Below are 14,473 nucleotides of genomic sequence, written 5' to 3' on the forward strand. Positions count from 1 at the left end.
GGGTTCGGATGACCCCACCTGCAGAACATGTTCCCATTGGAGGTGGAGCCTAAAAGAGAGCCAGACAGCTCAGAAAAGGGGCTGACAGAGCGGGGCCCTACCCTAGAAGCTCCTAAAAGAAGTGCTGTAGAAGCCTTTCCCTTGGAGGAAGAGCCTGCCTGATGCATCTAGAGGGACTGAAGATTCAATTATTCTCCTCTTCTCTATCACTTTGTGTCAAACAGTGCGACTTTGGTGGGGAAGTAGATGGCAGGAAGTGGCTCATCAGAATGGCAGCGTTAAGACACTCCTGGGTGCCAGACATTATTGCCTCTTACAGGGAACTGGGCTGGAGCCCAATGGATTGGCAGATCCCAGGTTCTCTTACCAGTAACCCTTGTTATGAAGAGCACAAATCCCTCACTTCCATACTCCCCCTGGGGGAAGCAAGGGGAGGGTAAAGACTGTGAAAACTCCCTGGCTGGGTCTGGACACCAGCAGGGGTCAATAAATGGACGGAAGGTCGTCTCCCCGGTTGTGAGGGTGTGGGGCCAAATATTTTCCTTACCCCAAAGGGGGACGAGGCTAGCTGGTGACCTGAGCGGAGTGGTAAGTCAACACCCACCAAAAGGCAGATGGCCACAGAGCATGTTAGTGGCCAGTGACATACATTGGAGGTGGGGCGAGTAGAGACCTAGCATCTTAGCCACAAGGTAATGCTGCCAATGAGCATTGCCCATCACAGACCATAATCACAGCTTGGAGACATTTAAAAACACCTGACAAGCTTTGTAGTATGTTTACTTAAATCCTTTTGTCACATTTTGCTTGTTTTGAGTTTAGAATGTTTTAATATCTCTTAAATGTCTGTAGTCCTAGAGATGAGCTAATAAAATCCTTGGCTGTGTCATAGGGTGGCTTGCCTTTTGAGGGCAGTCAGGTTCAGCCTTGCCTGTGGCAGATCAGCTACTGCTGCCCCCACAGCTGAGCCTGATTGAATCGAGCCACCTGATCCCCAGGCAATTGTCAGACCCAGCTGCGGAGGAATTGGGTGGGCTTCCATAAAGGTTGGAAGAGCTCCGCTGGGGAAGAGAGCTGTGAGATGGAGGCTGTCTGCTATGAGTGGCCTGAAGAGGATGGATGGTAGGGAGATGGAGGCTTCTGTGGCAGGTTCATGAAAAGACCAGCCTGCAGGCAGATGGCCTGGAAGTGCACTGTGAATAAGGATCCAGCCTGGGGAGAACCAGACTGGAGGGATGACTGTAGGGAAGAAACCTTGAGAGTGAGCGGCTTGGGTAGGAGTCTCTGGGGTGAAAGTCCAGAGAGTCAGCACTCTATGACAGCAGTGCATATTCAATCCCAGGCTCTCCACAGAAAATTTAACCTTTACAAATAACTTCCTCTTTCCAAGGTCTTGTGGGTGTGAAATATTTTCTCTCTCTCTCTTAAAAAAAAAAAAAAAGTCAACTGTCTAAGCAACCCTTTAAATCTTACTTTCCCTGACTAGAGACACACTTGCTTTGGCATTGGCAACTTTTTCTGACCATACATTTTATTGTTATCTCCCATCAGGGTTGGAAGAGGCCTCAGGAGGTCATCTAGTCCAATCCCCTGCTCAAAGCCCTGGGTCAGAGCAAGTGGAGGCCCCTCCCCACCCCTTCCTCCTGTGCTTTCCTACCCACCCATGCTGCTGCCAGGGAGCGGTGTCGGGGCGCAGGGGCTTCCCCTATTCCCCAACAGGAGCGCCAGGCAGGTGCAGCGGGGCAAGCCCCCGTGCCCTGACACCGCTCCCCAGCAGGTGCACCGGGCGGGAGGAGTGGATCAGGGTGTGGGGTCGCCCATTTTTCTGGATTCCCCCAAATGACTGGGGCCCCTAGGCACAGGTCCTGTTTGCCCAGCAGCTAATCTGCCCCTGGATGTGAGTGTCCTAATTACTAATGTATAGCAGTTGCCATTTAAAAAGTCAGCATTTACCAAGTTACCATAAGATGGTAGCTAAGATATTACAGAATTTCCTTATACTTATGGGACGGAATATCTGTGGTATCTGAGATAACGTGGAGCAACAAGTCTTGGTAAAGGTTGATACTTTATTGGCAACCACAGGTAAAATGCTTAAAAATCCTGACAGAGTAAAAAAGAAAAAGGGAAGATAATATTGCAGGGTTGACCTGATGGTTTTATAATCCAGATGGACTTTCTGATGGGTTCTGATTGCTCATCCTTCAGGACAGTGGGAGTAAGCACCCTTGCAGTGGCAACATCTGCAGATGCTGGGGGAAATAAGTGCCCCTCATCACCCAACAGTAAACCCTATCGCCAACAGGTATAGTGCAGCTGATGAGCTTCAAAGAGGTTTTTTTCTCCGCTTCTTTGGCTGGGAAGCTGGTGACCTCAAACAGGGACTTGGAGGGATAGAGGGTGTGTGAGTGTGGAGGATAAAATGGATTGGCCCTTAAAGTTTTGTAAAGAATGAAGTGGATTAGGATTGACACATGTTAAAACAGGGAAGAAAAAACAAAATAAACAGAAGTAAGTTCATGGAGTTAAACTCCATGAGTCAGACTCCAGCTCCACTTAAGATCCTTTACTGACAACCTTATGGACATCCTCATGACTTTATCTGTCTCCAAATGATTTTCCGTATGCAAGTCCAAATGTAAAAGAGTTCCCAAGTCATTGGGTTCCAGCTGTCTCACTGATCCTGCACTACTGCTTCCAGCTATCCACTTTTCTCATTCTGGTCCTGGATTCAGGAATGCATCCCTGTTCAGGAGAGCAATTATGCCAGTACTTAAGTCCCAGTGAAGTACAGTAATTAAGAACATGTCTAAAGTTAAGCATATTCTTAAATGCTCTCTTGAGTAGGGATGGGTTTAAGCATAAGCTTAAAAGTGGTTTCCTGAATTGGAGACTGATTCCCTAAATTCTCTGACTTTCCTTACATACGTGGCCCTAGATTTTTAGAAATGGGTGCCTAGAGTTAAGCTTCCAAGACCACATGTAGGCACATAAATAAGTGGCCTGATTTTCAGAAGTGCCGAACAACTGCAGCTCTCATTGAAGTGAATAGAAGCTGGAAAAAAAAAAACCTGTTATATGAAATAGCAGTAGGGACTGATCAGAACTTTGGAAATCAGGTCATTTACTCAGGTGTCTAAGTTTAGGCACCCATTTTTGAAAATCTTGTTCATGGTTTCTAAGCCTAAGAGACAGCTCAAGGAAGCAGAACTCTAAAGCGTTTAAAGCCTCCTGTAATATTTGCAGCTATTCTTCTCATTCAGTCTGTAAATAAACTGAACTGAAGCACATGTATTCACAGAGTTTTGGTTTCAGGAAAATATGACAAATGGATACATGGAAACTTGAACAATGTATTTGTTACCACCATTTAATTCAACACATCATGCAGTCTGTGTTCAGTGTGCTTACATTAGTAGAGTACAAGTAGCAGAAAAGATAAAGAAGCATGTAGCTTGTTTGCTGCTGAAATATAGATGATTGAATGGTTTAGGAAGGAATTATCTGAATAGAAAGAAATGACAAATGAGACTATTTTCATTTCTTTGGCACTGAGTTTTGGTGTGTGATCGGTGCTGAAATTTTACCCAAAGGCACTGGTGTCCTTTTTCTGTTTTTGCTGCTTAGTTTTCTCCTCTGACTTGGGGCTTCTCTTTGCTGACATTTTCAGACACTTTAGTCATTAGACACTAAATGATAACATTACACTCATTACACTGACAAACTAGCATGTTTTCTAAAGGTTGCAGTCTTTCATTGGAAATTAAGATTGAAGACCTTCTTTTTTACAAGACTCAGAAGAACACCACTGCCCTTCAATTATGTACTGTATATTGATGGTGCACAGCAGTAAAAAGTGTTATATGAAATAGCAGTAGGGAATGATCAGGCCTGATAGCCTGTGTGTCTTGCAGTGTGTTACCAATCATACCACGAGGAACTTTTTTGTGGATGCCTCACTTTCTCACAAAGCAGTTCACAGGTTACTTTGTTGCCACATCAGTTTTCAGACTGCTCATAATTCTCTTCTTCTAAACTTTGTCAGCCATCACAGAAGGAATGAATCTGACACTTTCCTGTTGCATCATTTTCCTTTTCTTCCCCCCCCCCCCCCGAAATATACAAAATCAGACCCTCATATTAAATTTGGAATTAAATAAATGCAAATAAAAGAATATACCAGTTGCAGATCAGGAAGCTTTATTAAATCAGGCAGCCTCCCTTGCTCCCGTTTTACTAGCGTAGGGTGAAATTCACCCATTTGCTCGGGACCAGCACCAAACCTATGCACACATCCCTCTTTGCCTCTGTTTTATGTAAGTAGCGTCAACACCTTGTGAATCTTAATAGCTGTGTTTTTTTTTTAAAAAGCTCCAGCTACTGGATTCATGTGGGTCAGTGAGAATCTTAGTTTTCATTTAAAGTAGTAGTAAGTTTCTAGCCCACACGGTTGCCAAGATAAGCTTGAAAACATTGTCTGAGTGTACCCTAATGGCTCAAACACTAGAAGGCATATAAAAAGAACTCAAAATGCTTTCATGATTTTAAACCAAAGTTAAAGAACCCGGGGAACTACAGACCGCTTAGCCTCACTTCAGTTTCCGGCAAAATCATGGAGCAGGTCCTCAAGGAATCCATTTTGAAGAACTTGGAGGAGAGGAAAGTGGTCAGGAACAGTCAACATGGATTCACCAAGGGCAAGTCATTCCTGACTAACTTAATTGCCTTCTATGATCAGATAACTGGCTCTGTGGATGAGGGGAAAGCAGCGGATGTGTTATTCCTTGACTTTAGCAAAGCTTTTGATCCGGTCTCCCACAGTATGCTTGCCATCAAGTTAAAGAAGTATGGGCTGGACAAATGGACTATAAGGTGGATAGAAAGCTGACTAGATCATTGGGCTCAATGGGTAGTGATCAACGGCTCAATGTCTAGTTGGCAGCCGGTATCAAGCGGAGTGCCCCAGGGTTGGTCCTGGGGCCAGTTTTGTTCAACATCTTTATTAATGATTTGGATGATGGGATGAATTGCATCCTCAGCAAGTTCGCAGATGACACTAAGCTGTGGGGAGAGGTAGATACGCTGGAGGGTAGCGATAAGGTCCAGAGTGACCTAGACAATTTGGAGAATTGGGCCAAAAGAAATCTGATGAGGTTCAACAAGGACAAGTGCAGAGTCCTGCACTTAGGACGGAAGAATCCCATGCACTGCTACAGACTAGGGACTGAGTGTCTAGGCAGCAGTTGATTCCTTGAGGATCTCCTCCATGATTTTTCCAGGGACTGAGTTGAGGCGAGCCTCCTTCTTCCCTTTTTAAAAGATGGGCACTACATTAGCCTTTTCCCAATCATCTGGGACATCCCACAATCGCCATGTTTTTAAAGATAATGGCCAATGGCTCTGCAATCACATCCGCCAACTCCTTTAGCACCCTCGGATGCAGTGCATCTGGCCCCATGGACTTGTGCTTGTCCAGCTTTTCTAAATAGTCCTGAACCACTTCTTTCTCCACAGCGGGCTGATCATCTCTTCCCCATACTGTGCTGCCCAGTACAGTAGTCTGGGAGCTGACTTTGTTCGTGATGACAGAGGCAAAAAAAGCATTGAGTACATTAGCTTTTTCCACATCCTCTGTCACTAGGTTGCCTCCCCCATTAGGTAAGGGGCCCATACTTTCCTTGACCTTCTTCTTGTTGCTAACATACCTGTAGAAACTCTTCTTGTTACTTTTAACATCCCTTGCTAGCTGCAACTCCAAGTGTGATTTGGCCTTCCTGATTTCATTCCTGAATGCCTGAGCTATATATATATATATATATATATATATATATGGAGAGGCTGAGGGAACTGGGGTTATTTAGACTGCAGAAGAGAAGAGTGAGGGGGGATTTGATAGCAGCCTTCAACTACCCAAAGGGGGTTCCAAAGAGGATGGAGCTTGGCTGTTCTCAGTGGTGGCAGATGACAGAACAAGAAGCAGTGGTCTCAAGTTGTAGTGGGGGGAGATCTAGGTTGGATATTAAGAAACACTGTTTCACTAGGAGGGTGGAGAAGCACTGGAATGGGTTACCTAGGGAGGTGGTGGAATCTCCATCCTTAGAGGTTTTTAAGGCCTGGCTTGACGAAGCCCTGGCTGAGATGATTTAGTTGGGGTTGGTCCTGCTTTGAGCAGGGGATTGGATTAGATGACATCCTGAGGTCTTTCCAACCCTAATATTCTATGATTCATGATTGTTTGGGGTTGGTACTACTGAGGCACCATACAGGGCACAATTTTTAAAGGGTGAGTGCTCAGCATTTTCTGAAACTCAGGTATGTCTAAGGCATTTCCAGTGGGTTGGGGGGCCTCTGCCACCAACAGCATTAGTCACTTTTGAAAATCTTAGTCTTGAGATCCATTAAATTTAATTTTGCATTCTTAAGTGATGCATAATGCACTGTAAATTTTGCTCTTGGTGTAACTTTCATTTGGCCAGACGTAGTATCGAAAGAATTCGTGGCTGCAAGTGAATGGATGTACCACAGTAAACAGTTCTTAATCTTTAATCTTTTAAAAAAAAAGACTTTAATCTTGAATCAATAGAGAACATATTCTGTTAAATTAATAGGTCCAGTAAATGCCTTTATCAGGAATCTAACTTAATAAATTTTTTTTTAAATTTAATGGAGCACTAATTTTTCGCTGGGCTTGTATATAATAGCAGCACAGTAAATTATCTTAAAAATAAATGACGTGAATTGAGTTCACCCAGGCTTCTTTGAAAGAAAGTATTTTTTTAAAAAAACTTTATAATCAACATCTTGCAATGTATTGATTTTTACAGTGTATGCCTTATTTATACAGTGCTATAGGTGTGCAGGGAGCTTTACAGATAAAGCAAGCCAGCTTCCTGCTCCAAAAAGCTTGCAGTCTAGGGTCCCAATCCTGCAACTGGATATATGTGACTTTTCCACAGAGGCACTGAGTGCTATTCTGGCACACCTGGGGATTTAACCTGTACTGGTGCACAGTTACTATGGAGAAACCCACAGGTGCTCCATTGTTAAGGTTGAAGCTATTTTCCCATGATAAACCCAATTTTTCTCACACCCTTCCGCTTTGCAATAACAGTTCTTGTCTTATTTATTGTAAGCCACTATATTACCCTAACGTGGAGCTAACCCCTCCACCCCCTTCCAATATTTAACCATCTCTCTGCCCTCATAGTCCAGGGCTTTCAATTTTCCTACAATTCACATTATAATTTCCCTCACTCCAGTTGCAGATCATCCTGACTTTCCCCGCTCAGCATCTGTCTATAAATGTTTGACCCAAGCTGGGATTATTTCTGCAATACACCTGACTGCTAATGGAAAACATTCATTTTAGAGCATTCCTAAAACAATACAATACCCCAGTTCAACCTGGTTTGCTCACAGTAAGGTTTTACACTATATATAAAGCGTGATAATCAATATGACGAGGTCCTGTGGGACCTCAATCTGGAAAGCGATTGCAGAACGGAGAGCTACAGCAGCCACGTTGTCTTGGGTTCGTGCTCTTTGATCCCTTTCTGTTGCTATCAGGACTAACTCTCTTGGAAGTATATGGTCAGACAACTGATATCAGTGATGGGCCTGGGGAATATTCTGGGATCAGATCTTGCATGTTGCATTTTGCTTAAAGCTCAGATATTTCATTCAGCTTTAGCATAGTCTGTTTCATCCCACAGTAACTATATGGGTCCAAATTAGTAGATTTTCCCTTATGCTGGAAGCAGTGTATTCGAGGTAGGCACTAGATATAATACAGAATATGTTTTGGAACTGTATCTGTTTTCAGCCCAGCACAGCCGCCCTGGCACACAGAGGTAGTGGAGAGAGGACTCTTGTCTTGCATAAACATTCCCCCTCTGTGAATTAGCATTGCGAGAATGTTAGCTCCTGCCTCCTCCCCATGCACATTACACTCTACAGTGCCACAAACCTCATGTTATGCCTGACATGTGTGCAGATTCACTGGGGCAGAGGAAGGACTCCCTATGTCCTCTCTCTCTCTCTTCTAATACACTTGTGGAGCCCTAAAATTGTAGCCGATGGCATATGTCCCTCTGCTTCCACAGAATATCAGATCCACAGAATCGCTGTTGTCTTGTCAAGAGAGGGACTGGAAATTGAACATAAAATGGACAGTCACATAGTGGGGAAAATACAAAAAGACAACTTAATTTAATTAAAACTCAAGTGGAGCAACTTTTTCAGCTTCAGTAAAAGAAGTGGTGCAGTTTTGTTGAATTCAGTCTAGTGCATCAATTTTTCTAGGAACCGAGTGGAAAAAGGGTTGGAATTTGATTACAGTGGAGACTAAATATACTTTTGTGTGAAAAGTGTTTCAGTTTCAGAGACATGCTTGGAGGTGGAAGATAATTGGGTGGCAGGCATTTGAGGATTAAAAACAATTGCACGTCAATGCTTGGGTGGAACTGCTATCGATTTTGAATTGTACGGTGAATGGAGCCAGTGAAAACCAGACTTGTTGTTTTCCCTCTCCTGGCCCCCGGCATTCTCCCTCCCAGGTTAAGCTTTGGTAAACTGAAGTAGTAGTCACATCTGATCCATTGTATAGCTTCCAATGATGGAAATAATGTAGTAATCTTATAACAGTATAAAGTATGGGTAATCTGTAAAGTAGAAACAGAATGAACTATATACACCATTGCCTATTATTGAAGTGATATTTATTGAATTAATGTGACATTAGAATATGATGCATGAATTTTTAATTTAGCTTACTGATAGGCAGCATGGAAAAAAGTCAAAATTCACATGTGTGGTCATGTCAAAAGGCAGTAACAGCAGTAACAATACAAGATTACATTTTTCCTGCTTCCTCTGTACAGGTCAGAATTCCACTTTTAAGAATGCTTCACTTGTGACTGTGATGATGAGGATTATTCATGTTTATATAATGCTTACTCTATGTCATGTTAGAAATAGACAAGTTGTCCGAAATATAAAACCAAAGTGGAACTCCAGTTTGTCCAGGGGAACTGTGGGGTTTAGAACCTCTGGAAAAACAGGCCCTTCTTACTTAAATTCAGACATCACTAGGGTTATACAGGTCTTCTTATGGGATAACAGCCCGCACTGAGAGGTGAATTGATATATTTTTTTAAAAGAATGAGGAGTACTTGTGGCATCTTAGAGACTAACAAATGTATTTGAGCATAAGCTTTCGTGGGCTAAAATCCATTTCATCAGTGCATCCGATGAAGTGGGTTTTAGCCCACGAAAGCTTATGCTCAGATACATTTGTTAGTCTCTAAGGTGCCACAAGTACTCTTCGTTCTTTTTGCTGATACAGACTAACACGGCTACCACTCTGAAACCTGATATATTTTTGACATACAGATTAGCAAGCAAAACTTAACGTACACCTGTGCCATAGTTATTGACCAGTCAAATTTCAGGCTCTCCTAGAGCCATTTTGAAAAGAGTATTTGTGTTTCCATAGCAATCGATATTTTACTACACTTTTCTTTTCTTCTTGTCTTTTAGCTAAACACCATGTCAATGGAAACAGAACAGTGGAACCTTTCCCAGAGGGAACACAGATGGTTTTATTTGGTAAGATATCATGTCTAAAAGAAAAACACTAAACTGTATGGAGAGAATGCATGCCAAACTTCTTGATTTCAGCAACACTCCTTAGGGTTTCACAATCTGGACTATTATAACCATTTTTTAACCATCATAACCAACAAAAAACGGTTGGGTTTTTGGTGAAGTGTATGACCAAAAAAGTGGGTATTGCAAGTATTTTGCCTTAGTTTGACAAACAGTATGTTTAATCCTTTATTTTAAGTGTCTTGTATAAATACGGAGTAGCAGTTATTTGCGTATGATAGGCCCTGTGACATAGCTCAGTGCTTTTTACAAAATTCTGGAAGTGATTTATGACCCTAGACCTCCACTGCACTCAAATATTTGTGGTGAAAGTTTTATCTAGTTTATTTGCATAGCTTTCTCAGTTGACTCGTTTCTTCCTTCCTTTCTGCCTAAAGGACAGATTCTGATACCTTTACTCACTCACAAAATAAGTCACTATTACTGTGTAAGCCCATTGACTTCTCATTGGTTGACAGGTGACCCTTACAATTTTATGTCCTCCCATTTGGTCTTCTCACTGCCCAAGGGTCTTCACAAAATACCTCCCGGTAGTTGTAGCACATCTCAGATGAAAGGACATATTTATCCTTACCTAGACAATCGCGGAAGTCTTCATGTTTCCCCTGACCATGACCAGGGTTTGCCTGCGTCGCCTAGGTCACATGACAGCATGCACATATGTGGTGCGCCACACACAACAGGCTCCAGATGTGACCCCTACAGCAATGGCTGGTGACAGTCTACTCCCTGTCAAGGGACCACCTGGAAAAGGTTGTTACCATTCCAGTGACGATACTTACCTCGCTGTGATGGTGGACCAACCCTGGGTAAGTCCTGGAAGGAGTTCCCTTTGTCAGCACTCCTCACTCAGTCAAGTTGGTTTCGGACGCCTTGGACTTTGGCTGTAGGGTGCACCTCAGCACTCTCCAGACCCAGTGAATGTAGTCCCCAGAGGAAATGACCCTACACATGAATGTCAAAGATCTCAGGGTGGTGCGCAGGGCTTGCGGGCTTCCTACCTCACCTGTCGGGCAGAATGGTCAGAGTCTTGATGGACAAGATAGCTTCAGTGTTCTACATCAACAGACAAGGGGGAGCATGATCCTTGGCCCTCTGCCAAGAGGAACTCCATCTCTGGGACTTCTGCATCGACCACAGAATTCATCTAGAAGCGGGTCACCTTCCAGGTGCCAAGTACACACTAGCAGATCACCTAAGCAGGGACTCATCCTCTCACCACGAGTGAGTGCTCCACCCGCATGTAGCCAGAATGATCTTCTAGAGGTGGGGAACTCCCCAAGTGGATTTGTTCAGCACCAGGCAGAACAAGAGGTGCCACAGGTTTTGCTCCAAATGGGGTCTGGGCACGGGCTCCTTCTCCGATGCCTTCCTCTTGCCATTGGCAGGAAGCCTGATGTACAGGTTTCCTCCGATTCCACTCATCAGCAAGGTCCTACCGAAAATCAAGAGAGACTCAGGTTGTCATGGTGAGGCAAGTCTCCTGCAAGCCCCTGCAGAGTCCCATTGCCCCTGGAACTCCCGCAATGAGCCTCTGTGTATCCAGATCCCCCCACACCTAGACCTCCACTGAGCTGCCTGCACCAAGACTGTCCCACACAGAACCCTCTCACCCCACACCTGGATCCCCTACACTGAGCCCCTCCACACTTGGATCCTGCCTGGTTGAACCTGCCTGCCCCACGCCTGGTGTGCCTGGCACAGAGGGGCAGGGCCCCAGGGTGTTTCTGGGGCAGGCCCAGGCCTTGTGCTATGTCAGGGTCACGTGCAGCCTCATCACTGAGTCGTGTCCCCGGGGTGGAGGGGTGGGGAAGCTTCAGGGGGACCTCCCACCTTTGTGGAGCTAGTAGCCTCTGCTCCCCATGACCATGCTGGAGCTTCTGCCTTTATTTATTGACAAATAAAACTTGCAGAATTTTAAAATATTGTGTGCAGAATTTAAAAAAAATATGGCCCAGAATTTTTAATTTTTTGGTGCAGAACGCCCTCAGGAGTACCAGGTGGATTAGATCAACCGATTTTCTAGACAAAGGAAATGCAGTAATCTTCTCAAAGAAAGAGATCAGGTTGGACTGGCATGACTTACCTTTCGTAACACCATGTTGTATTTTATTACCATTATTGTTTACCTCTGTGTCCTTAACTGCTCTCTTTCAAAATTTGTTCTAATCATTGTTATATTTTAGCTCCAAAACCAGTAGTACTTGGCTTAAAAACACGTCACTGGTCTACTCTACTATTGTAGAGATTTTCAAAGCAGCAACATGCAGTTCAATTCTTCCTTTTGATAAGCATTATTCATTGGACTTGACAACCAAATCCAATGTTCACTTTGGTAAGGTGAAGCTACAGTCCATTTTTGCCTAGAAATCTTTGCCCACCATCCTCTGTTGGAGACAGTCCTTGCTAATCTGCCAGAAGTGGGAATGCACAGAAGTCCTCAAAAAAGAAAGAGGGATTACCGACTTGTAAATTATTTGTTCTTTGAGCGTTGCATCAGTGTCTTCCTAGTATCCACCTGCCTTCTCTCTGCCTTGGAGTTCTTTGTATTTTAGGACTCTGTGGGCTAGGAAGAAGGAACTGAGTTGGTCGGAGACAGGGATGTGCTACCTTATATAGACAGAGCCAATGATGTCATCTAGCCCGACCGCACTCTTGCACTCCGCCAGTGGACATGGCTTTGTCATACAGTTCCTCAGCTTGACACTAGAGATGCCAAATCCTATAAATGTGAATGCTTAGAGGCAACTCTTGAAGAACAGTAATTACTAGAAGTAACCTCTTTATTAATATCTAAAAGGAAATGTATCAGTAAACATATGATTTTAGAAGTGTAACCTGCTTTCAGTAAATATTCCCAGTACTCAGATATGTTTAGATTTACTTGTAAAATAGTATAATGTTTAATGGCAGGTCTACATGGAGATGCAAAAGATAACCCTTTTCCCAACGTGTGTAATACAGCTCGTTATATAGCTCTAGTTTCTGAGAAGCAGCCTCACTGATGCCAATGCCGATTCTATGTCATTTACTTTGATATGACTTCCTGTTTTGATCCAGGTACTTAGAGGGTGTGTGCGGGCTGTAATTATTCCTGCAGGTCTTCCCATTATGAGAGAACATCACAGTTGAGAGATTAAGCTGTCCTCAGATTATTCCAATTCACTTAAAACAGTTACTCTATTTACCATGGCCCAGCTGCATTACATGATATACATGCTGTTCATTACAATAAGGAAATACTTCCTTATTTTTTACCACTGTGGGAGTCTAGATTTCAAATGTGGCACACTAGTGGCAAACGCATTAACACTAACCAACTAGTGACCTGTTGACCCATCTTGCATCAACCAATCAAAGAACACCTAGAATGATAACACACAGTAGGTGCATAGTTACTGCACACAATCTCACAGGGGTTACTATGGACTTATATAATGAAATCATTATGACACTTGAAGTGAGATGGAGAAGTGTTCCCAGCTCCTGCTGGTCAAGCAAATGAAGCATTGGGAATCAAACCTAGGTGTCATGCATGGTAGAGCAGAACTCCTCCATTAAGTTGCTGTCCAAGCAATTTCCCTGTTTATCTGGCAATAAAAGTTTTCAGTGATTGAAACATTTTGCCTGTGGGGGGAAAATCTTTACAAACTGGGCTATTTTTAACAAAAATATCTGAACAAAGACAATATTTAAAGGGGTACAAAAATTTGAAAAAAAGTATGTTAGGACCCCAAATCAGCAAGAGGATATAGTTATAGTTTTAAAAATTACAAGTAAAGGCCTTGAGCCAGCAAGCACATGTAACTTCAGTGGGCCTGTTCACTTGTTCAAAGTTACACACATGTTTAAGTGCATTGCTGTATTGGGGCCAGAAATATTTGTCAAATTTTCTCCTTTATTTACTACCAAGATCTGAGTTTAAGACGACATATTTCTGCTTTAGCAATTGCTGCCTCAACACAACTTTCTAACCTCTTCCTGAGAATCAGTGAATTTTTGCTGTACTTTTTGATCAAGGCAGTGGCATTCCTGATGGCCATCACTATTGTCAGGTGAATATAACAAGTGAAAGCTCTATTAATGATGAATTATGCACTTTTCACCAAGAAAATGAAGTTCCAAGAACTACAGTTCACCCATAAGATTTATTTTTTTATGGTCTGTAGAAAATATGCTTTCTAACATATTACTATCCACATCCTGAGCAAAAGAAACATCTTAGCCTTACTTTTATATGTCAGGAGACATTTAAATCTGTAGCTGAAGAGTTCATAAGACTTCAGAATGTTGTACCAGGTGCATGTGCTGTGACCTAAATTTTAGAGGAAATATCTAAAGCAAAATTGCCAGATGTTGCAAGAAGCATATTTTGGAAGCATAGCGCGCCAGAGAGAACATCCCTCCAGAAGGAATTAATGCTCATTACACTCCATTACTTGGGCAGGTGAATGATGCCCTAGCTGAGCAGATCTGTGAAGCAGCTAGATGGTCAATTTGTCATATAGTCATAAGACACTGTAAAAATGGACACTCATCTCTCTATAAACCTGGAAGGAGGAAACTAATCTGTAAAGACATTGTAGAAGGCAAGGAGCCTTTTTTAATAAAAAGAACAGGAGTACTTGTGGCACCTTAGAGACTAACAAATTCATTAGAGCATAAGCTTTCGTGGGCACAGCTGCTACTCTGAAACTTGTTTATTAAAGGCATGTTTATTAAAGAGATACATGATTTCCATTTCTTTTCGCTCTCTGCTTCCAAACTATAACTCTCAGCCTGTTACTTCCTTATTCTAAGGATTAGT

At 43.0% G+C, this 14,473-nt stretch overlaps 1 protein-coding gene across 2 annotated transcripts in view; it reads left to right on the forward strand.

Moving 5' to 3' along the window:
- The window catches only part of MSRA (methionine sulfoxide reductase A), a 444,569-nt gene that overhangs the window by 175,180 nt on the left and 254,916 nt on the right, over positions 1-14,473 (forward strand). For both annotated transcript variants that reach the window (XM_074947421.1, XM_074947420.1), the window contains exon 2: positions 9,538-9,606. In XM_074947421.1, the coding sequence (XP_074803522.1) occupies positions 9,538-9,606 (69 nt within the window). The remainder of the gene's footprint in view (positions 1-9,537; positions 9,607-14,473) is intronic.

This window comes from Natator depressus, chromosome 3, assembly GCF_965152275.1.
Source record: "Natator depressus isolate rNatDep1 chromosome 3, rNatDep2.hap1, whole genome shotgun sequence".
Taxonomy (NCBI): domain Eukaryota; kingdom Metazoa; phylum Chordata; order Testudines; family Cheloniidae; genus Natator; species Natator depressus.